Source organism: Plecotus auritus, assembly GCF_963455305.1.
Source record: "Plecotus auritus genome assembly, chromosome: 9".
In the NCBI taxonomy this organism is placed as follows: domain Eukaryota; kingdom Metazoa; phylum Chordata; class Mammalia; order Chiroptera; family Vespertilionidae; genus Plecotus; species Plecotus auritus.
The window spans coordinates 25,120,040-25,144,789 of NC_137783.1; the positions used below are offsets into that span (position 1 = coordinate 25,120,040).

The following is a 24,750-nucleotide window of genomic DNA, read 5'->3' on the forward strand; positions in this document are numbered from 1 at the left end:
AGATCTGCTCTATCACTCTTCCCTGCCACCGCCTTGGCCCCCACACGCCTGCTCTGAAGGCGGCTGGCCGTGTGCCATGTGGGGAAACATTGCTCAGACCTTGTCTGAGGGGCGCAGGGCCACGGCCTTTGGCAGTGGCTAAGGAGGCCCACCTGCATCTGTCCCAGAAAGTGACTGGCACCCCACGGTGACATAACCTGCCATCTGTTTTGTCCTCACAGTGTGACCCTTATATAAAAATATCGCTGGGCAAAAAAGTAATCGAAGATCGGGACCACTACATACCCAACACCCTCAACCCGGTTTTCGGCAGGTAAGGTGCCCGTCTAAACATTTCCCAGTCCTTCATTTCTTCCTGGCACGCAAATGAAGAATGATACCTGTGCCAAAGTCTGTTCTAGGCTCTGAACCTGCGGCCATGAACAGGACAAATATTCAAACAATAGTGCGGGGAAGGCCTGGGGAGGGGGCCGTGGCCGAGTGGAGGGTGTCACTGGGGGGGAAAAGGGGGACATCTGTAATATTTTCAACAATAAACTTATAAAAATTCCAGTCTTTAGAGCAGACAATAAATATGAAAATGCACAAGTAAAAGACTTTCACGGGAGTAAAAAGTGTCATGAAGAAAATAACCCAGTCATGAGAAGGGCTCTTCTGGGAGAGATTTGCTCTGAGACCTGGGGGCGAGGGTGGGGGCAGGGGTGGCCCAAGGCCTGGGAGGCTGCTATGTCTGTGGGTTCTAGACAAGAAGGGTAGGCAGGGTGACTGGTGACTTACCTGCACTGACAATGTGGTTCTCCCTCCCTGAATCCAGCCTGGGCTCTGTTTTCTGGGACGTTCAAGTTCCATTATGATCCAGCGAATATACATACTATTGGCTGTTATCAAGACTGAGGAGGGGGCAGAAAGTGATGGGGTCAAAATGTCCTGCCCGCTCTGTCTTCAGTTCCCAAAGATTCTTGAAATAGCGTTATTTCCGTCATTGTGGCCACTTAGACTTGTTTCTGGGCGGTGCCATGGCTCTCATCAGAACTCCTCAAGGGTAAGACAAACCCATATGACCTCTGACTAGGACTGGCACTTTGCAGTTATAAATTGCGTGCACTTTTAACAATAGCTATTATTAGCTAAGCTTTTCCTGTGTGCAGGCGCTATGCTGAGCTGTTTTATACAAGACATCTCAAAAACTGAACAGCCCTCAGGCGCCGTTTACCCCATTTTACACAGAGGAAACGAAGGCGCAGAGGAAATCAGGGCCTAAAGTGCCAGCTGCTAAGAGGCAGAGGCGGGAATCAAACCCAGGCCACCTGACCGCAGCATCGGCACCGTGTCCACACGGCGCTCTCTGTGGCCGCCGCCATCTGATTCTCATCTCCGTGTCAGGGCAGGGACCAGCGGTCCGCTGTACCGATGAAGGAGAAACCCAGAGCTCTGTGGGCAGGCCTACTCCATGATGGGGTCAAGATTTAGGTAGAAATTCCTGACTCCAAGCCCCAGATTGTCCCAACACTCCTGGTAATGCTTCATACTCATGGCAGAGCCACCACTTACAGAAAAATGCTCTTTTTGTACAAAACGTTTGTGTAAACAGGGTCATTTCCCAAGAACCTTGCCAAGTGGGAGACTAGGTTGACGTGTGGCCTACCTGTTCATTTCTAGCTTTATCATCATTTCTATCCATGTTGGTTGGTTTGTGACCTTTGGCATTCTTTCTCTCTCTCCTGTACACGTGCGTGCGAGCGCGTGTACACACACACACACAAGAAAGTCTTTGTCACTCAAAGCTTCTCAGGTTCACACACACCATTGTCCTCTCGCTCACACCCCATCACACCCATGCATAGGGGACCTCACACTCACTCGGCGCCCGGGCACACACACGCGCACACCCTCTGTGCTGCACAGCCCGAGGCCACGTGCCGGGCCAAGGAGTGGAAGTAATCCTCTGGCTCGGCAATATGATCGTTTTCCTTTTCTCCCCCTGATCCAGCCCTGAGGTCTAGACAGGAAAAGGCACGCAGGGCAGGAAGGAGGGCTCCATGTGAGGGAGACAGGGAAGCGGAGGAAGCCAGCTTTTAAGGAAGAAAGGCGGCCCTGTCTGAATCGCTTGTCTCAGAGGAGCCAAACACAAGCTTAATTAAGCGGCAGGAAAAGTCTTGCTCGGAGCCACCCAGGGAGGAAGTGATGCTGTCGGGCTCTGCTCGGCCAATCCCTGTCTGGCGTGTGTGCAGACCCCCCTCCCCTCTGCCCCCGTCCAGCCAGGTGGGGCCAAGGAGACGCCGCTCTGCAGCCCCTCAGGTGGCTGTGGTCCCTGGCCTGTCTTAGAGAGTAGCTTTCTTCTCAGCAAGACTCTCAGGGACTCTGGGAGAGGAATTCAGGAAGAGACAAAATGCCTGTCCTCAGTCATCATTCAGCATATTCTGACCACGTCATGGCCAGCTCATATGCAATGGAATGTCAGTGTCTTCCATAAAATCTTAATTCATGTGTTCCAAGAAAAAAGTACTTCTTCATCAAACCAAGACACTTGGGTTGAAAAGGATAGCTGCGGGACTCGTCAGAGCCTTTAGTGTGCATCAGAAGGGGTTCTCATCTTATTTGCCCATCCCTTGGAATCCAATATTGGAACTGTGTTGCTATGGGGCACTCGTGGCTACAGGGCATCCTGGGTGGTCGTGATCCAAGCTCCTTTTCTTGTGTGGCTGCTGCCCCCTGTAGGCCCTTGCCTGGCTGCCGAGGTCTAAAGAAGTCTGGGATTTATCCAGGAGACACCCTGGTGGCTTTTCTCCAGAACCCCATTGGCACACACCCTCTACTTATATGGATTCATGAACATTCCTGGCTCTTTGGGCAGGAACCAGTCCACACACCAGAGAGCAAGGAGAAGGGAGGAGACACAGAGGGCGGGCGGGGATGGGAGAGGCCTCCCACAGTTTTCTGCCATTTATTGAGCACCCACTATGGGACCCGTTCCTCTGTGAATGGGGCAAATACCGAACCAAACCCTGCCCTTCTGGAGCTTATGCTGTTCAGTTTATCTCGCTCTCAGAACCTACACATTACTCCCCTCCCACAGGAAGTGCTGTTTGGTTATTTACCTTTATCTCAGAAGTGTTTGCATTTTAATATGGATGCTCTAGAAAGGCCTGTAAGGACTGGTGGTGCATCAGAGGGCCTGGGAGGAGAGTGGGAGCCTTCTTGGCGCTCTGCATATCACGCTGCGTTGGCAAATTGCATTCTCACTGCCCCCCCCCCCTGCCCCGAGGGGCCCTGTGGGGCGAGTCAGGATGCTCCATGGGGCAGTGGTCTCTGCTCAGGCAGAAGAGGGAATGGAGCAGAGACACAGCTCGGGGCTGTACATCAGGGTGCTTGTGCCCTACTAATCTCCCAGCTGGGCAGATGCCTGGGGTTCCCAGTGAATAGGCACGTGATAATAATGTTCATACTATTATAATGAAGAATTCTTATTATAACTGTTGCATTTGGAGCAATGCACTCATGCCAAATGCTTTCTAAGCATTTCTTCACTTGACCGTGATGTTGGGTATTACTATCACCATCTTACAGATGAGAAAACTGAGCACAGAGAGGTTAAGTAATCAGCCTGGGGTCCCAGCTAGTAAGCAGCAGAGCTGGGATTTGAACTTAAACTTAGGCACACGATTTAAAGCCCATGATCTTCTCCTGAGCAAGTGTATAATCTCTTGTTCTTATTAGGAATATGTACTACTTACCGAGTACCCCTACCCCGTACCCCCCACCTGGTTTTCCTAGTCGGGGCAGTCACAGCCCTGCCTGGGGTTCTCTGCGCAGAGCCTTGTGAGAGGACCGCATGGGATCATGGGGAGGCTAACCTTGCATTTGTTTATTTAGGATGTATGAACTGAGCTGCTACCTACCTCAAGAAAAAGATCTGAAAATCTCTGTCTATGATTATGACACCTTTACCCGTGATGAAAAAGTGGGAGAAACCATCATTGATCTGGAAAACCGGTTCCTTTCCCGGTTTGGGTCCCACTGCGGCATCCCGGAGCAGTACTGTGTGTAAGTTGCTTTGGCCATAAATGTACCAGTAGACCGTTTGCTCCATCTAAACATTAACCCCGGGAAGCCTTGGCTCTCTACCGCAGCGCTTGTCTTCCGGGAGCCACGGCTCCTTTGAGTCAGACACATACTGTTTTTCACGATAGGATTATTTTAGGGAGAACCAGGGCCATATCATTACCCAACTCCAGGGGGCGCCATTCACATTGGAGTGGATGTAAAACGCTGGCCCCTGGAGTAGAGCCTGCTTTGTGGGGATGGCATAGGGAGCAGTACTCAGGAACTGGTCCCCTTGCTCCCGTTCTTTGAACCCCCCTCCTTGATGCCAGGCACTGAGAGCAGGCAATGTTTGATGGCAAGAATTCCCTGCCCTTTGAAAACAAGGATTCCCTGACCCTTCCTCCCCGCATTGATCAATTTTGTGATGTCCCTCTTTCCCCAGTGCTTTTCTACAGTTTCCAATGAGATACAGCTCGTGATTTCTAGTTTATGAGTTTGCCTATTATAATTATGGCGGTCTCAGTCAAACTCATTTTTTACAGAGGAGGAAATTGAGGGGAGAAAGAGATCAATTGGCTGAGCCCAAAATAACTGAGGATTTTAGGTCTTTGAAACAGATTTCTAGGCAAAGCCAAAGTGTAGAACACGTTCCTGGCTCCCTTGTTACATGGGCACCTGTAAGTATGTGTGTGGGGTGAATCCAAGAAGAACCATGTGCCCTCAGTAACTCGGGGGTGGGATGTTATTCACAGCTCTGGAGTGAATACCTGGCGAGATCAATTGAGACCAACACAGCTGCTTAAAAATGTAGCCAGATTCAAAGGATTCCCACCACCCGTCCTTTCCGAAGATGGAAGTAGAATCAGATATGGAGGACGAGACTACAGTTTGGGTGAATTTGGTAAGCACCGTAAGCTGGTTACAAAGTATAACAACCTCTTTCTATTGCTGGTTTGCTTTGGGGAGGGTTTCCGGCAGAGCAGTACCCTAATTGTACCACAGGGGACTCCACACACGACGCTCTAACAAAAGCCCCATTATAGTAGAGTTTTGCTGTCATGTCAGGTGTCAAAGTGGACACATTTTCTTGTCTGTCTTATGTTCCACTTGACCTTTTTAGGTCATAGCCATTCGATCTTTTACACAAAACTCTAGTAATTGACTAATTTCCATGTAATGCAGAGTGCTCAGATGGTAAAGCAAGAATTTTTCTTCCCAGTTTATGCCATCATTCTTCCAGCCCTTCTCTGAGAAGGCTCCGGGATGCATGGGGTTGGTTCAGAGAATCTGCTGAGTTCACATCTGGTTCACGTCTGAGCTTCGGGTCTTGCTCTTTCCCAAGCAGTAATTTCTAATACAGTCTGTCCTGACACATAAACAGCTCTCTGCATGATGACAATAAGCTTAATTTAATAGAGCATAAGAGCTACGGTATGATTCAGTATTGTGTAGGGAAGGAGGGCTTCCCAGAGGGGGTGGCAGTGGGGCTGGCCTTGAGGTTTCATGAGATAACCAAAAACAGCTGAGCAAAGACACCTGGGAATGAACGCGCTTCTGGATCCCCAGCTGTTTATTCCTGACATTGAAAGAAACTGTACTTTATTTTTCCCTTTGAAGAAGAAGACTTAGTCAATTTTAGGGATGATTGGATGTTGAAGAAATCTTGATGCTGCTGTTAACACGAGAACTTGCAAAAGGGGTCGGGAGTGAACTGGCAAGCAACACGGCCCTGTGGAGAAGAGTACCCCCAAACAATCGAGAAGTAACCCCCCAAAAGCTGTCAGTCATGAGGACTGTTCCAGTTACTATTGTTACATAACAAATTACCCCAAAACTTAGCAGCTGAAAACAACCATTTTGTTTTGCGCAGTTTTGTGGGTTAGGGATCCATGAAGGGCTCATGCAGGCAGTTCTCACTTTAGTTGCTCATCAGCTGCTGCTGGCAGGTGTCAGCTGGGGCTGCAGTCATCCAAAGGCTCAACCGAGGTGATTGTCCAGGTGGCCCACTCGCAGAGCCGGCAGTTGATGCTGATTCTTGACCAGGAGCTCAGCTGGGGCACCTTCTCAGAGTACCTACTCAGGCTTATCCAATAGGGCAACCCTGGGTCCCCATGTTCCTTCCATGGTGGATGGCATCCCCCAGAGTGAGTGCCGTAGCAGGACCAGGCAGAAGCCACGGGGCCTTTTGCGCCTAGCCTCCGAAGTCACACAGCATCCTTTCTTTAGTGGTCAAATAAGTCTCCAGACTCAGAGAAGATACAGGAGGAGTGTTGAAGAATTTGGGAGCTGTGTGTTTTAAATGCCACAGTGATGCTAGCAGCTGGGACAGTTAAATTTACAACTTTCAGTAGCTTCACACAATAAAAGTGTATTCCTCATAAATTCAAAGCAGCTGTTCCTACAGGTCGGTGGCCTTCTTCCACGTAGTGCTGCATGGACGCAGGCCCTCCCACCTTACAGCCCAGCCGTTCTTCAGCCCAGGTGTCAAGGTTGCTGATTTCTTCTGTATCCAGAAGAGAAAGGCACATATACGATTCTGCACAAGAGGGTTTTACGTGCCACTTCTAGAAGTGACACACATGTCCCTTCCACCTGCATTACATTCTAGTTTAGGCTGGTCACATGGCCACGGTTAACTACAAGGGAGTCTGGGAAACAGTCTGGCAGCGAGCCTCGGCCACAAAATACACAAGGGCTGCCTCACACATTCTCATGTGTCTGGTCCCTTTGCTACTGCAGCCTTCAAGTCAGGTGTGAGCCTGGATGGGGCAGGGTCCCTGGTCAGGCGCTATTTCTATCAACGATTCCTTCTCAAGTCGAAGTTTGCACACGGGCACTGCCTGACCATTTTGCAAAGTCTGGGATGACGCACTGAAAGCCCCTCAGGCCATCTGGCTGAATGGTTCCCTGATGCCCATCCCTGCTTCAATGCCGCTTTCCATTCCAGAAGCCAACAAAATCCTGCACCAGCACCTCGGGGCCCCTGACGAGCGCCTCGCCCTTCACATCCTCAGGACTCAGGGGCTGGTCCCTGAGCATGTGGAAACAAGGACTCTGCATAGCACCTTCCAGCCCCACATCTCCCAGGTAAGGGGCTCCCTACCTTCCAGGACCCACCATTCAAACCCCAGATGTAGTGGCAGTGTTGACACGGACTTGTCTCTTTTGGATATTTTTAGAAACACAAGAAATAGAAATGAAACTCAGATTAGCTTCATCCCAAAGGGGAATTTATTGTAAGAATCAATTCACTAAATCCAGCCAGGAGAGTGACTATGACTCAGAACAAAATTGGACCAAGGCCTCTCTTTGTCTCTTTTCTGTTTCTCTCTCTGAGTCTCTTTGAGTCTGCGCTCTTCCTGTGGTACCTTCCCATGTGTAAGAATAATGCAGTCAGAGACCTCTGAGCTTTTGGGCTATAATGTAGTCCCTTCTACTTCCAAATGCGGAAAGGATAGGTTTGCCCCACCTTGGACGGACTGCGGCTGGGTCTTAGGAGACACCTGGATGCCTAATGTTCTGCAGTGGGCTTGATGGACTGTAGAACCTTGAGCCCAAGAGATTCGTTAGAAGAGAGTCAGGATCACAGTAAAATATATCCTTTTTCAAGAGCTCCAGTTAATTCGTTTTGCTCACAATGCACCAGGAAGCCAATCTAGTGGTTTCCTTGGCAACCTTCTTAAAGGCCAGTCTGTTTTTGTCATGAAGGCAGAGTCTACAGAACTTCCAAAAGCAGTTTGGGGAATTTAAATTGGTTCACATGGTCGATATAGTTTGCTAATGGCATTCCTCGTCTGTTTGGAAGAACACTCCAGTCAGATGGATGGGCCTGTCTGTGGCTGTCAAAGGCCTGAGTAGGGCCTCACGGAGATGGTGGCACACCTGCCAGTCATCCTCCTGGCTGTGGGTGCTATGAGCCAATGTCAGGGAGTCCTCCACCTGGGGGAACAGTCATGGTCTTGTCATCGTTTGAGTCTCTGCTTTGGAAGCACTACGTTGTAAGTCTTTCTTTCACAAAATTAAATACCACTTTACATTATTTTTATTTTCTATCTTGAGTTAAATGGAGACACCCTTGGGTGTCACAAAACTGAGACTGACATTCAGTAGACAGTGTGGTGGTGAATAGAGTGACAGCTTGAGAACAGTTCTGAGAGTGAAGGGCCCAACTTGAAGTGGCTGTAAGGGAGGGGGTGTGTATGTGTGTGATTGTATTTGTGAGTGAGTGTGTTTGTGTGCATGTATGTGTGCATTGGGGGTGCTGTTAGTCATGAGAAGTCCCTCATTTTATTAACCAGGAAGGCTCAGACTCTGATACAGGTGTAGAGAGTAGGGAGCGGGTGGCCTAAATGACATTGAAGGTATAAAATTCATCTGGATTTGCTCTTCAACTCTTATTTATTTATCTATTTATTTTGCTTTATGTGGACTAATAAATTAGCAGGCCCAAAGACAGAGTTTCACCTAGGAAACATGAGTGAAAACCGTATTCTCTGCCACCTATAAGTAACTTTATTTCCCTTTTCCTTTTTGAATGGCTTAGGGAAAACTGCAGATGTGGGTGGATGTTTTCCCCAAGAGTTTGGGCCCACCAGGCCCTCCTTTCAACATCACACCCCGGAAAGCCAAGAAGTAAGTGATCTTGAGACCCTGCTACCTTGGCCTAGTGTCTTAGGGCAGGACCAGAGGAAAAAAGCACCTTCAAAATGTGCTCCTTTTTAGATTCTACCTACGTGTGATCATCTGGAACACCAAGGATGTTATCTTGGACGAGAAAAGCATCACAGGAGAGGAGATGAGCGACATCTATGTCAAAGGGTAAGGTTAGCATGCGAGCACCTTTGACAAACACACTCTCTCCTTCCTTAGTTTTCACTGTTGAGGTGTAGGATTCTTGGTTACCTGAAAGTATGTTATCTCTTTAATGTAGTCTACTTAGGAAAGTCCAGGGAGACAAAGGCAGAGAGAGCAGAAGGAGAAGAAAACCTGTATGAATCTTGTTTACAAGCAGAGGCATTAATGACTATAGGAACTGATGCCTATTTCTCCATTTCTCTTTTTTAGAAGTGGGTTTTGTTGAGTTTATTAAGCACATTTGTTATTTCTGAGACATCTTAGTCATGCAGTTCATTTTTATTTCTTCTTGATACCTTGAATAAGTGTCTTTAGAAACAAGGAAAGGTTCGGAGGTTTCACTTCCTGTATATTTATTACCAGTAGCTAATGTCCATGGAAAAGAGGGAACATTAGCAGAATTTTTTACAATTGTTGATTCCCCAACCTTTACGAAGTGCCTGCCTCCAGCCTGTGAGGAGGCATTATTGTTCATTATTCTGGTACTTGCATAATCAATTCCGAGCAGTTCATGTGGATGTTAGTTCCGTGTTGTGCCTTGATCGTGGATGTTGAGTATAGGATGGCATAGTGATTAAGAGGCCGCTAGACTCTGGAGTCAAATTGACTGGGTTGAAATCCTGGTACTCTCCCTACTAGCTGGACAAGTTAGTAAACTCACTGTTCCTTATGTGTAAAATGGAGATAATGAAGGTACCTATTGCTTTGGGGATATTCAGAAGATTGAGTTACTACAAGCATTTAGGATCGTGCCTGGCAGATAGTAAACATTATGTGTATTAGTCAGGGTTCTCCAGAGAAATAGGACAAGTAAGGGGGTGGGGCGCAAGAGGATAGAGAAAGAGAGAGAGAGAGTGGATATGAGGAATTGGCTCACACAATCATGGAGACCAGAAGTCCCACAGTCTGCCATCTGCAGGTCAGGAGAAGATAAAATGAGATATCCCAGATCAATTAGTAAAGCAGAAAAGGGGGTGAATTCCTCCTTCCTTTGCCTTACAATGGCCATCCACGTTGGGGAAGGCAATCTACTTCACTGAGTCCACTGATTCAAATTCTAATCTCATTGAGAAACACCTCAAATAATGTTTCATCTGGGCACCCCATAGCTAGTCACATTGACACATAAAATTAACCAATATACTTACTATGTGGGTGTTAGCTAGTATTATTAGTATTACACATAGCCTAAGTTAGGATCCTTGATATGTAAAAAGATAATACGTGTGAAATGACTATATTCATAAAGTGAGAACCAAGTTTTACTTGTGATCCCAAGTGGCCTTCAATCAAAACTTTGTTAAAAACATAATTACTGTCATTTAAGTTTGCTGTAAACAGGGAGTGTTTTATCAGATTCATTATTCTTTCTCATTTCTGATTCTTATTAGCATTCCCCCAGGAAAACTAATTCCAGCTAGTTACATATTTGCAAATTTATTTGACTATCATAAGCATTACATTTTTTCAAGTCAGGAAAACAAATTCAAGTAATACTGGACTAAAACTCTTGTAATCAAAAAATGAAGCACAATCTAAAGTACTATTCATATTTGCAATTAAAATCTAAATGCTATATGTGAAAAGTTAAATAATGCTTAAATAACATACGTAGTACTACCCACATATGGATATTACATACAAAGTTATATATATGTATACACAAATACATAAACTTAAGGTAGTTAACTTGTTTTAAAAATAAAATATGAAAAGATTCATAAGTAAAATTAAATGTGAAAGATTCACTAAAAAAGGGGGATGAGCGGCCTGGGGGAAGATGATGGTGACGCTTTGGGGGTCTTGTATCAAGATGTGAAGCCACTGAGGTCCTAGCCAGAGAGTGTGGACTCTCTTCAGTGAATTAGTTAAAAGCTTAAAAGTCAATAGTCAAAAGGAATTTTTTAACTTGTCAACAGGAATTTTTCAGCTAAATTATCTAGTCAATTAATTGACCAGTAAAAAGTAAAACTATTGTAGTTGGTTGATGTTAATACCACTACTATTAATAGGACCTGATATTAGCACTTTCTAATCTCCATGGTCTTTTGAGGCACAGTAACAAGCCTGGACTTTGGATTCAGACAGACTGGGAATTATACTTAATTCTGTCTGTTACTGGCTGTGTGAGCTTGTGTAAGTTAGATAGCCTCTCTGAACCTCAGTTTCCTCATTTGCGAAATGGAGATAGATATACAATTGGGAAGAGTGAAATAAGGCATGCTAATTACCTGGTTCACAGTAGATGATTGTAAACATGAGTTAAGGATTTCCCCCTTCCCGTTCTGGCCCTTCCAAGTAGTGATCTGTCCTCTTGTTGACCATGTGAAGGGAGCGCACATCACCAACCTCATTTACCAGTGGGAGATGAAGCTCAGAACCAGTGGCAGCGCAAGTTCACAGCCAGGCCTACCTCCTACCAAGAATCTCTGTCCGTGAGGTCCAGGCATCAGTGATGTTAAAAGCTCCCCAGTTGATTCCGATGCAATTCTAATGTGCATTCAGTGTTGAGAACCATGCATTCAACCATGTTACCAGCCTAAAATCCAGTGTTACCCCTGCTTCCGAACCAGGAGTTTTTCCAGTAGCAGGCAGAGGTGACAGCAACTTCTTCCTAGGCGTGTTCATTCACTTATTCCTTCAACAGGAATTATTTAATTAGTGTCTGCTATGTGCCAGGCACAAGTCAAGGGAATGTCACAAGTTGAGATGTTAAATTGCTGATGGAAATGAATTTTCATAGGTATGAGTATGGAAATAGCATATCTTCCTTGCTAGACTCAGTAATATGATCAGAGTGGATCTAAGAATAATAAAAAAGGAAGCTGGAAGTCATGTCTGTTTTGTTTGCTTACGTAAAATATGGAAAAGGAAATGCTGAGATTTAGAACTAACTCATATTCATTGAGCCCTATCAGCATTGATGACAGACAGTGATGATTTATAGTTATGAAGACTAAAATCATAGCCAGCAAGCTCCAATGTTCCCAAAATAGAAGCTAAGTTGTTGATATTTTCCAGAAAATTTCACCTTATCCCTGTTAACTGAAGTCTAAAGGGTTTCCTGCTTTGGTTTTAGAGGAATTGTATTTTATTTGGCTACAACCTGTGTTGGATGCAACAGAGTGCCTCCCCTTCATAAATCAGCCCCCAGCTCCATAGATAACTGGAAGCTGCCCAAGAAAAGTGCATTAATTCTCCTGCCCTTCACTCCCCTAATCACTGCACAATTTTGCGGCTAGATTACCTGTCAATCACACGAAGCTAAGCCTGTTTGCCTCTGCTTTTCAGCTGGATTCCTGGCAATGAAGAAAACAAACAGAAAACAGATGTCCATTACAGGTCCTTGGATGGTGAAGGGAATTTTAACTGGAGATTTGTTTTCCCATTTGACTACCTCCCAGCTGAACAACTGTGTATCGTGGCTAAAAAAGTGAGCTCTGAAATATGCCAGCGGGAAGTGGATGTCTTGGGTCCTCCTTAACACAGACACTCAGAGAATGTTGGAGCCGCTCAGCACCTTGGCAGTCGTGAGCTGAGTTCCCTCTTGGTACAGATGGCAACTCTGAGACTCACAGCGGGGTAGATACTTGCCCAGCGTCACACAGCCACGACAGCTATTTGTGTAGTTAGGCGTCACACAGCTACGACAGCTATTTGTGTAGTTAGACGTATATGGAATACAACTTTCCTTTCCCTTCCTGTTGGTGGCCAGGGGAAGGATCTGGTGAAGGGTAGACATGGGGGTCTTGTATCAATATATACAACAACCCAAGTGTATGTTTATGCCACAGGGAAACCAACTTCTTCCCGTGATAAGCAGAACTGTTTGACTAATTAACCAAACAGAGGCAAAATATTCAATTATGTGAAATGTCCCTTCTTCAGAGGCATTTTCATGATGGTTCAGGGCCCTGGTGGTCTTACTTTGTAAGACTTGCAGTTACAGAGCTCAACTCAAACCAGCTTATATCCAAAAAGTGATTTGTTGGTTCACATTACTGGGAAGTCCAGGGCTGGCTGGTTTAAGGAATGCCCGGGTCCCAGGTTGAACTGGAATCTTTAGAAATTGCTCTCACTTCTCCACCGCTCTGCTCAGCCTTCTTCTGTGGGCCTCACTCCCTGGTGGAGGCCCGGCTCACATCCTGCCCTCTCAGCAACTCAGCAGAAAGAGGACAAACCCCCGATGGTGCCAACCAGACTTCTGGAATTGGACCTCACTCTGCCTGTTAGGAGTCATGTGCAGTTCCTGCACCAACCAGTGCTGCCTGGGATGCAGTGCTCTGACTGGCCTGGCTCTGGAGTAAAGGGTGGAGTCAGTTCTCCCCAAATCGCATGTATGGGAGGAAGGGACTCTCCAAGAAAAATCTGGGTGCTTTCATCTCAACACCTGGGCCTAAAACCTGGGCAGGCAATAATAACAGATGTCTCATATAGGTCCTCCATCCCACCTCTACCCCCACATTCTATAGACTTTCCCTAGCTCTTCTGGTCACCTTCTCTCCCCACATCTGATTGACATAAACCTGCCTCTGTCCCATGTGGCCCTACTCAGTGCTGATGCTGTAGGGAGCACTTTTCGGTGCCAGGTGAGATGAATGCTTTCAAAGGGCACTTTCTAGAGACACTGGGCTCAACCTGATGTCGAATCATGCTGACTGACATGGGGGAGGAGAGGGTGTGGGTCAGGTGGGCCTTTAGTTAAGTTACCTTTCCTATTTACCCGAATCTGGACCTGGACCTCCCGTGCCCTGGTGGTATTGGGAGCGTGAGCCCACACGGGACAGTCAGGTGGGGCCGGACAACAGCAGAGTGGACTTCCAAGCCCCTCAGAGCCAGGCCTGCTGGGCCCTCCAAAGGGGCACATTTTTGGAATCTCACTTGAAAAACAAGAAGCAACTCAACAATCTTCCTTCAAATTCCCGAAGCACTGGGGGGACTTCCCTTTCTCCTGGGGCCAGAGGCGCTCAGGTGTAATTAGGCTGTGGAGGTGTGACTATTTGGGGCTCATAGTGCCCAGGCAGAGGCAGGGACCAGCGGTGAGAACTTGGAAACCCTACCCAGTCCTCCCTCCCCCTGACTAGTATGAGGGATCTGGGGGTCTTAGTTGACCACTGCATGTAAAACCCAGCAATATTTTTCAAAAGCCCAAAATGCCAGGACATTTTAAATCTGCGGCAATAAAAGAGCAAAATCTGTGCCCCAGTGAAATGAGTGTGCTCAGACATCCGTGGGGGGTGGGAGGAAGATCTGTGGGTGTGTGAAGGTGGCTGAGCAGAAGTAACACCCCAGTAGGGGATACTGTGGCTGGCCTAGAACCTCCTGGCTTTGGAGGATAATCTAAGCAAGCCTCAGTGGTCTTCGGGGGTGGGGTGGGATAAGGTGGGGTGGGGGGGAGAACACTCCCCAAACTCCAGGAAGTCACACAGATGGGGACATGGCAGGGAGCCTTCTGTTTGGGAGCTGCCTGGAACATCCTTTTTATCACCCGGCTGGTGGCCTGAGTTGTCCTGGGGAGCCCACATGTCCTCCTTACGCGTGGGTGGAGGGCTAGGGCTGAGGGGAGAGGGTTCCAGGTTGGGGGTGCAAAGGAAAGAGAAGGCCCCAATGCCTTGGTACTGGAATTTCCAAGGGGAGGGTTTCACAATCCACTCATCGGTGTAATTTGGTTTGTCTGTTTCTCTTGTCATTTTAGGAGCATTTCTGGAGTATCGACCAAACCGAATTTCGGGTGCCACCCAGACTGATCATCCAGATTTGGGATAATGACAAGTTTTCTCTGGATGACTACTTGGGTAGGGCTTCCATTTGGATATTTTTCTCTAAGAAATTGTGCCTGGAATTCGTGAAATGAATTAAAGCTTGGAATCAAGTGTTTAAATCTCCAGTGCTGCGGGGAAGTGGGGGTGGGGCTCACTCACGGCCTGAATGTCCTCTGGGCACTGTGGCCTCCTCATCTGCTGTCTCGGGTCCTCTGAGCAGGGGGCACAGTGAATACCACCCCTTTCTGTGGGCTCAAAGGCCCCGTGGAGGCTCTTGTACCAGCTTCTGTCTTGCTGTTAAGACTCAAATCCTGTTTTCACAAAAGGGTGCCACACCCCTGCCTGCTTTACTTCCAAACCATCCACTCTCTCTCTCTCCTCAGCATCTCCTCCTCCAGGCTGCTCTCAAACATCACTGAGGTCCCTAATGCCCAGCCATTATTCTTTCCCCCAGGTTCAGCCTCCTCTGGGGCTAAAGGTACCCTGTTAAGTACATCCACACATCCTGGGCTTGTCTATTTCTTGGCACTCATCCCCCCCACCACCACCCAAGTAGCACAGTGCTCTTCCGATATCTCTCTCCCAGGTCTGTCTCATTGGCCGGCTCTATTTCTTCCTCCCACTCTTTCAATGCATGCCTTTGGCCATGGCCCGTGTGGCTCAGTTGGTTGAGCGTCGTCTTGTGCACCGAAAGGTCGCCAGTTCGATTCCCTGTCAGGATGTTTCTCACATCTGTTTCTTTCTCTCAATAAAAACATTTTAAAATTAAATTAAAAATAAATACAGGCCCTTGCCTTCCCTGGGGTCTTTGGCTCTTCCCTAGGGCCCATCAGTGGTTTTCCCACTGTTACCTTTCAGCAAGGTCTGACTCCTAAGCCTGACCGCCACAGTGCCTGACACGTGGTAATAAGAAACTGTTCTGACAAATCACATTGCACTGTGTAAATGTACCAAATTAACACACCATACTCCTTAAACTTACGCATGTTATGTGTCATATATATATATACAGCATATATATATATGTATATGTATATATATATATATATATATGTATATGTATATGTATGTATATATATACTATTATGATGATTAGCCCCAATTCCCACCAGAAACGTTCACCTTGATGTTTGGCCAGCACCTCCAACTGATCCTCAACTAAAATCTAACTCAGCCTTTCTTCCCTGGCCTCATACCTGCTCTCCTCATGAGCTTCTTTTGCTGTTCACAGCCCCTCCATTGTCCCAGTCCCCAAGCAAAAGCACCCGGAGTCCTCTGTGGGTCCACCCTTTCCCCCCACGTGGTGCTAACAAAATAATCTGCTTCATCATGCACATCTATTTCTTATTTCCAGGATCTCTGCCACTTGCCATTCAGACCTCATTTTTTCATAACCGACTGTTATGGCAGCTCCTAACTCATGCCCCTGCTCCCAGAGCCTCTCCTGGTAAAGGGAAAGCCCACAGTGGCCAATGGCTGTGACTTGTTCATCCCTTTACCCCTCACAGCATGGAGAGCAGTGGCTTTGACATGGTGCTTTATAAGAGCTGAACAAACTTATATGTTTGCATATGTTTATATGCAAAAATGTTAACTCAATAAAGCATATGGGCCAGAAATTTCAGAATAGTGAAGAGTTTTCCTTTGGAATTTCAACAAAATAGTCTGACAACAAGTAAAGAGAATGAGTATATTTTAAAATGGCTAATGGATAAATGACTATAGTTATCACCCAAAGAAGAGTGGAGAAATAAGCAGGGATGAGCTCAAGAAAAGCTGAGTGAATTGTGGACTGTGGCTTCATTCTAAGATGAAGGGCTGTTACTTAGCTTGCGGTTTGGAGAGAATCTGCCCCAATCGCCCTCTTGCTCTTTGCTGCCACTGTTGAAGGCCAGCTCTTGTCCCAGTAGTCCATAACACATCCATTTTCTCACGGGAGGCCCCAAACCCCAAAGACAGTCTGTTAAAGCACTACTAAAGAGTTAATGCCTCACATCACAGAAGAGAAAATGCACTTCTCCAGGCAGCCTGGTGGGCTTCCTAGCTCCTGGTGAGCATTTTCTGTTGAGCTGTTTTGTTCCTCCTCAAGCTCCTGTTTCTGAGGTTTACCCTGGGAGACTTGAACGGGACTGTTCCATAGAGCGTCCCATGTTCTAAGTACCAGGCGTCTTTTCCCAAAGCCACGTGACGGTGTTCAGGGCCGTTCAGAACAAATATGAGCAACTTTGAGATCCAGGTTCATGGGAGTTTTGTCTATAGACGTTTCACTATTTTGAGCTTGTAGACAAACTGTTTATGCTCCTGTCTTTGAGAAATAAAACATCTAGTCCTCTGTGAGATGCGAGTGGTGGGCAGGTATATCTCCTGCCACTTTCCATTCTATCTGGAAAGAATTTTCTATGTCAACCAGGGTTCCTTTCTCTAACGCACTCATTACCTGTTCAAGACCACTGTCTGCCTCTCCTGCAGGGGCATTCTGCTCCCGTGTAAAGGACAGCTGATCCACACAAAGCTTATTGGAATTCACTGTTTCCCTGGCTAGGTTTCCTGGAACTTGATTTGCATCGCACCATCATTCCAGCAAAATCATCCGAGAAGTGCCATTTGGACATGATTCCGGACCTCAAAGCCATGGACCCCCTTAAAGTGAAAACCGCCTCCCTCTTCGAGCAGAAGTCCATGCGAGGCTGGTGGCCGTGCTACGCAGACAAAGAGGGCTCCCGGGTGATGGCGGTAGGAGCATTTCCTGGCCCGGGGGGGGGGGGGGGGGGGGGTCGTTCCCGCCTTTTATCATTTAGGTTTTGCTCTTCCTCAACAGATTTACTCTAGATAAGATAAGGAAGAGTTAAATTGGTGGGACTTTAGGTTATGAGAATGGCTTGTACCTGGGATCACAAGAGAAGGTGTCCATGAGCAGATGTTTGGGGTTGAGTGGAAGGTGGAGGGATAGGAATTGTCAAAAAACTGAGAGCCAGAGTGGTTGCACTGCTGTGGGACCCTCCTTCACCAAGAAGGCTAATTTATGCTTAGCTATTAGTGCAGTTCAGTACAGAAAAGGGAACTTCACATTTGAGCTGTTTTCATAAATTTAAAAAAAAAAAAAAAAGATGAAAGAAGTGGAGATGCTGACATTCATTGAGCAAGAAGGCCTTAACTTACAAGCAAGTTTGGAGAACTCTAGATATATTCTGACATAGAAGCGAGAGTGCAGGTCACCTTGGCCAGTGTGGCTCAGCTGGTTGGATGTTGTTTCGTGCACCAGAAGGTGGCTGATTCAAATTCAGGTCAAGGGCACATGCCCAGAATGTGGGCTTTATCCCCAGCAGGGGGCATGCAGGAGGCAGACGATCAATGTTACCCTCTCACATCAATGTTTCTCTCTCTCTCTCCCTCTACTTCTTCTCTCTCTAAAAATCAACAAACTTAAAAACAAAAAAGAGTGCAGGTCACTATGCTCTGGCACAAAAGACTACCTAATTCCTTATGTATTAATAATAGTTAAGATTTCACATCACTAATTATGAAGCAGTCAACATGCTAAAGGCGTTACATTCATAATCTTGTTTCTTAAAACAGCTTTGAGGTATAATTTACATAAATAAAATGCACCCATCCAGAGTGTACTTTGATGAGTTTTGACAGCTGCATACACTCATGAAACCACTGTAATCAAGATCGAGAATATTCCCATTAACCTCAAAAGTTTCCTTGTGCCCTTTGCAGTCCATCGCTCCCCCCACGCTGGCCCAGGAAGTCACTTAGCTGCTGTCTGCCACTTAGAGATGACTTTGCACATAATCTCACTTAGTTCTGCTAACAACCCCATCAACTAGACATCATCCCCTTTTTATAGGTTCAAAGCACAGGCTTGGAGAGATGGAGCACCTTGCCATAGTCAGACACCCTGCTTTGTCTGGCTCATCAGCATAGGAGGCATCAGTGCTCCACCACCTAAACGAATCTCGGGATCGAGGTTCTTAAATTGCTGTTGACTTAGATTGTTACAACCTTCGTTAAGCCTGGCTGTCCAAGTGGGCAAGTTTCTAGACCTCTGTCAGCCTGTTTTCCTCATGTGCACTTGAGGACAGCAACAGTACCTGCTTTATAGGATTGCAACGAGATTATCCATAAGGAAGGGGTGAGCAGGGCCCAGAGAGACAGCATTCATTCATTCACTCACTCATTCGTTGATTCAGTTAACATACACTGAGGACCCACTAAGTATGCACAGCTCTGGGCTGTGGGTGGTCCCTGGTAAGCCTGAAGCATGCGGGCTGCCTGGAGCCTACAGTTAATGCTCCATAAATATCAGACATTGTTATTAGCAGCACTCAGGTTAATCTGTGTCCAAGTAGAGTTACAAAGGAAGGTGTGTGCAGAGGCAAGGAGATGGATGTGAGAAAGAATGATGGGGATACAGAGAGCGACAGGCAGGGAGTAGGGAGGAGGGGAAGCAATTTGTCCTCTCGGGTTCCCACAAGGAGCCAGTTCAGAAACACATGGAAGAGGAAATGTGATGAAATCTCCTGAGGAAAATCTAAGGCAATCTTGGGATTGTTTTACAAGAATAAAAATTGTTGCTCGGGGAATACTCCTTGGGCTGAAGTGAAAATATTTGTGAAGCATGATGTCATGTGTTTAACCTGTTCTGCTTTACTGAAGGGGAAAGTGGAGATGACGTTGGAAATCCTTAATGAGAAGGAGGCCGATGAGAGGCCAGCCGGGAAGGGAAGGGATGAACCCAACATGAACCCCAAGCTGGACCCACCAAAGTGAGAGCCCTCTTTGTTCTCGGTGTCCTCTCGTCCCTAAACACCTGCAGACTGAAAGCCCCCCTTCCAATTGGCTTAATAGACTGGATTAGCTCTTGTCCTTCTAATTCTGTATTTAATAGTGGCGGTTGGGGTAGAAAGGCTGGTGATCTAGCTTTATTTTGATCACTCTCCTTTCCATTGAAACCAAAGTCCAGGGTGCCTTCAACATCTTAGGAAGTTATAAAAGGTTCAAGAATCTTTCTTTGCCAACTAAAGGGAATAATATCTTTTCTTGACTTTATAAGTGTTATTAATATATTTTTAAATGGTGTATGCCCTGCAGTAAAATATCTGTCCCTCCTGAGTTGGGTAGGTAAACCATTTCTTTGCAATGCAGCCGACCAGAAACCTCCTTCCTCTGGTTCACCAACCCATGTAAGACCATGAAGTTCATCGTGTGGCGCCGATTTAAGTGGGTCATCATCGGCCTGCTGTTCCTGCTGATCCTGCTGCTCTTCGTGGCTGTGCTCCTGTACTCCTTACCGGTGCGCGTCCCTGCTCCTTGTCCTGGCCATGTGTGTGTGTGTGTGTGTGTGTGTGTGTGTGTATGTGTGTGTGTGTGTGTGAACTGTGGTTGGTCATCTAACTTGGTACTTACTTGCCTTGGATGCTCTTCAGAAGAATGACTTACTTAGGAGTTGTGGTCTCACAACCGTTCAGCCTTTGGAAAATTTAAAGTAATGTGTCCTGTGGTTAGAATTGCATTCTTAGAGTTTCACAAATTCCAGGCAAAACTTTATGGCCTGAAAATAATTTTGGTGTCAGGAATTCTAGGATAAATCTCTCGGGCCTTTATCAATGTATGGCTGGACTATAGCCAGCATTTCTAACTGATCTACCTGCCTTCAGCACTCACAGATCCCCAAATCTGGGACCCTTGTAGGTCTACACAAACCCTGAACTCCACCCAAACTAGATAACACCGCCTCCCCCCCCTACAACACACTCACACACACACACACAAGTATTGCTCTTACCTGCCAGGATGTCTTTGCCAGTGCTGTTCCTTTGCCCATGTTTTACCTATCAACATCTTATTCATTGTTTAAGACCCACATCACATAACCTCCCCATAACTTTCCCTTGATCATCCCAGTCATAAATGAAAATCCAAGTGGGGATTTTGCCAGTGTGCCTACAAGTAGTGCTTTCATTCCACCATTCAAGGAATTTATTGAGTATCTACCATAGGCTAGGAATTGGGGTACGCACATAACCAAGGCATGATTTCTGCCCACAAGTAGTTCATAGCCCAGGGACAAGCAGACATATGAACAAGTAAACTACTATGAGAGGCAAACTGAGATAGAGATATCAACATATGAACACAAGACCCAATTGCTGAGAATGGTTTCAACAAGGTGGGGACATTAAAGACCAGTTTGCCAGGCATTCAGATACTCTTACTTCAATTCATATTAATCGTAATAGAGTAGTTTGTGTTGAGGAGCATAGTCACACAACCACAACAGCTGAGATGTCATGTCTTTGTTTCCCCCAGTATGATACTTTCAGTTTCACTGTAAGTACATGTACACTATTTTCTAGTTATAGGTCAATCTGTCTTGACCATTTAAAAAACTCCTCATAGTTATTTCTTTTGCTTGACCTATCCTATTGATTTGAATAGTGGTTCTCACCTGGAGGAGATTTTGCTCCCCAGAGGGCATTTAGCAATGTCTGGAGACATTTTAGTTGTCACAACTGGGGTGTGCTACCTACTGGCATTAGTGGGTAGGGGACAGGCCAGGGATGCTGCCGAACATCCAGCAATGTCCAGGACAGCCCTCAACAAGAAGGAATCATCTGGTCCTAAATGTCAATAGTGTCAAGGCCTAGAAACCCCTCGCTTAAATATATATATTTTACGCTGTCTTTGCTTCCTTTCCAGAACTATTTGTCAATGAAGATCGTGAGGCCAAATGCATAATAAAAGCCAAAGCTTCTATTCAAGAGTCATCAGCAAGGAGGGAGCTCTGTCTGTGTTTCTGGACCAAAAGCAAGAGCGATTTTGTCTGTGTCTGAGACGACATTCCAAGAGCAGCTTACACTACTTCACCAAAGCCCGGCAGCTCCCAGGGGGTGCGGGTCCTGGAGGCCAGGCCAACTAGCAACACTTTTATCTTCTGAAGTATTAAAACTTTTACCATGTTTTTCGAAATATTCTTCAAGGTGGCTGGTTCCATTTTAAGAAATCGTCTTTTTTTGTATGTGTCCTTAGTTCCATAATTCGATCTTTGGAAAATGCTGAAATTGAATTTAAAATTTCTGCATCTTGACCTAATTGTCTTCTTACTTATAATCAACAGAAAGGACTGTGCATTATAAAAACAGAATAGTTAGACTCATTCTTATTTATGCTTGCAATCCTTGTTATGATATTTTGTATGGATACATGTTTATCAACCTCTGTGATAAACCCAAATAAAAACATTGCACTTTGAACACATAGCTGTCTGGTGTGGCTGTGGGCCGAGTTGGGAAGGAGACAGTTTCTAGTCCTCTGGATCTCAGGGGATGAAATGCCATGGCATACCACCTGGCCATAAGCCCTTTATATGTGTGTTGCCAAACCTTGGCCAGTGGGTCACACTGAGGCTGATATAATAAATAACAAAAGCTAACATTTAAAATACTTATTCCGTGTACAACATTGTTTTAAGTGTTGCATGTGTAACTCATTTAATCCTCAGTAAGGGTAGGTAACATTATTAACCCCATTTTACAGTTGAAGAAATTAAGGCAGACAGAAGTTAAGTAACTCACTCAAGGCCACACTACCAATGAATGGTAGAGCTGGAATTTGAGCCCAGCCAATCTGGGTTCTTTCCTTCTTAACTGCTTTTAACCACAATACAATACCACCAATGGGAGGGCTGTCCAGAGAAGCTAAGATGGTCACGTGGTGAGTGGCAGCTGAAACCCAGTGTGGCTCCCATGCCAACACCATCTGAGTCAGCATGTGGTATAAAACACGTGAATACATTGTCCTGTTCATATACCAGACTGTGGTGAGATCTGCAAACCGTTCTATTCAAGGAGCAACACAGAACCGAGGGGACAAGAAATGGTATGAAAATGGTGATTTTTTAAAACATTTAGACAGTGTTATACCACAGTTGACTGTCTTGGCATTATTGCTGATTGTTTCATATTTTGAACATTTTAATTCCCTTCAAGGTTCTGCCAAAAATCTTAGCATTCAAAGTGTGTTCAACACATGAAAAGGTTGAGTCCCAGGGCGAGCTAAATCGGAACACCTGCCACATCTCCGGGCCCCTGCAGTCTCCTCCCACAGTCCGCGCAGGTTGTTCTAACAAGATCACGTCATCTTGCTTACAATTAACACAAAGTCTACAGCTTTTATATAATTCAAGGTACACTCTAATGATCAAAGGGAGGCTGTTTTATTTAAAATGGTGTTTGTTGCTTTAGCTGGCTTGGCTTAGTGGATAGAGCCTGCGGACTGAAGGGTCCTGGGTTCAATTCCAGTCAAGGGCACATGCCCGGGTAGCAGGCTTGACCCCTGAATCAGTGATTCTCTCTCATCATTGATGTCTCTCTCACTCTCCTTTCCTCTCTGAAGTATATATATATATATATATATATATATATATATATATATATATATAATTTTTTTTTAAATGGTGTTTACTAAGGAAAAAAATAGGCTCTGCAAAAGAACCAAGTTGTTCCAGGCAAAGTTGCTATTTGGAGTATTTAACAATCAGTATGATCAGAGCAGATGCTTCACCCATCACAATGGATAATGGCTATAAAAACATGAGAACAGCCATACTAGTGTGTGCAACCCGAGCGTTAGCCTGCAGGGACCCACAGGACACTCTCCCATCATGCCCCACTCCAGTCATGCCTGCTGAGCAGAGAAATGCCTGGCTATGAGGGAAGCCTTTCCCTCCTTTTCTCCAGCTACCTAACTGGGAGCCACCAGTGCAGTTCCTTTGAGTGTATGGCAGCAAAGCTCTGGGAATGAACTAATTCCCAGAGAGAATATCCAGCGGGGCTTTCAGGTAATACTCCTCCCTTTCCTCTCCCAGCCCCCTCCCCACTCCTCCCCACACCCGCTGCAGAGAAAGCTCCATCTTGTCAAAAGATAATGGTCCCTCATTTGAGGTTGTTAGCTGCCTGGTGACCTATAAATGATCGCTAAAAGCTGGAACTCATCACAGTCCAGTCAGATTGTCGCTTCACCGCGAATTCAAGGACACTTAGTGCTGACTGACTCTAGCAAGTGCCACCATTCACGCCGGAGCCTTCATGAGGAAAACAAATCTCCATCACTGTCTTGAGGGCGACAGGAAGCTGACAATCCTGGCAGCCCGACACCTGATTTTGTTTCGTTCTTCCTTTCTCCTCTTAAGGACCAAAAGAAAGAAAGAGGAAGTCACCGTTAGACCTGTAGGTGGCTTTCAAGAGCTATTGGCGGGTGGGCAGAGTTCTGAAACCCATTAGAAGAGGGAGTGGAGGGAGCTGCAGAGTCTGGGCCCCAGGTGCTGCCCAGGCCAGCTCCCTGCCCTCCGAGTTCGCCGGCTCAGAGGAGCGTTTGTCCGAAGACCGGAGCTCACTTGTTTCCCTGCGTTGAGCAGATGTTATGACAAACACAACCAGGAGGCGAGGGGGCCTTTCCGGAAGCGTCTGTGCAGTTCCGAGAAAGTACAGCCTGACTGCCCTATGGGGAACCAACATGGACAGTGACTGCAAAGCTTGACAGCCCTCTCCAGCTGAAGATCTCCTGCTAAACCGATTGCTCTGTGAGGCCCGCCCGTTCAGGCCTCCGGACCGTGTGCACGCAGCCTCCCGCGGCAGATGGGAATTCCATTCCGAAGAAGGCTGTTCAAAGTCGGCTGGGTGTGGAATTGGTCCAGCATGGAGTCGATGTGGTACATAGATGAAGCACCCGCCATCTTTACAGCTGAGTTTTGTGTTTGTTCAGCGTTGAATGGCCACTCCCTACTTCTTTAGGTTAAGCAGAATGGGGGGGTCCCACGGAAGATCAAAGGAGGGCTGCTTTCCCCGTGGATGTACATACCCGAAATGAAATGCCAGAGTTCACGAAGTTCAAGAAAAACACAAGAGAAACGTGTAACGCAGACTAACAGCAAAACCCTAACGAGGAGGGAACATAATGAAAAACACAGGCCCGCCATCTGCACAGCCAAACTCATAACTTCAGGAGTCCGACCGTGTAGGACATGCGGACTCGAGACTTTTTACTACTTAAATAAACTGAACGAGAAAGAAAAATCATAATTTTT

At 46.3% G+C, this 24,750-nt stretch overlaps 1 protein-coding gene across 1 annotated transcript in view; it reads left to right on the plus strand.

Moving 5' to 3' along the window:
• MYOF (myoferlin) overlaps positions 1-21,924 on the plus strand; it is a 134,470-nt gene extending 112,546 nt beyond the window's left edge. The window contains exons 43-54 of the mRNA XM_080687487.1: positions 222-313; positions 3,874-4,044; positions 4,797-4,945; positions 6,992-7,131; positions 8,588-8,676; positions 8,767-8,862; positions 12,190-12,331; positions 14,594-14,693; positions 17,203-17,393; positions 19,323-19,432; positions 19,812-19,959; positions 21,366-21,924. Of these exons, the coding sequence (XP_080543613.1) occupies positions 222-313; positions 3,874-4,044; positions 4,797-4,945; positions 6,992-7,131; positions 8,588-8,676; positions 8,767-8,862; positions 12,190-12,331; positions 14,594-14,693; positions 17,203-17,393; positions 19,323-19,432; positions 19,812-19,959; positions 21,366-21,404 (1,467 nt within the window). The 3' untranslated portion in view covers positions 21,405-21,924. The remainder of the gene's footprint in view (positions 1-221; positions 314-3,873; positions 4,045-4,796; positions 4,946-6,991; positions 7,132-8,587; positions 8,677-8,766; positions 8,863-12,189; positions 12,332-14,593; positions 14,694-17,202; positions 17,394-19,322; positions 19,433-19,811; positions 19,960-21,365) is intronic.
• The last annotated feature ends 2,826 nt before the right edge of the window (positions 21,925-24,750 follow it).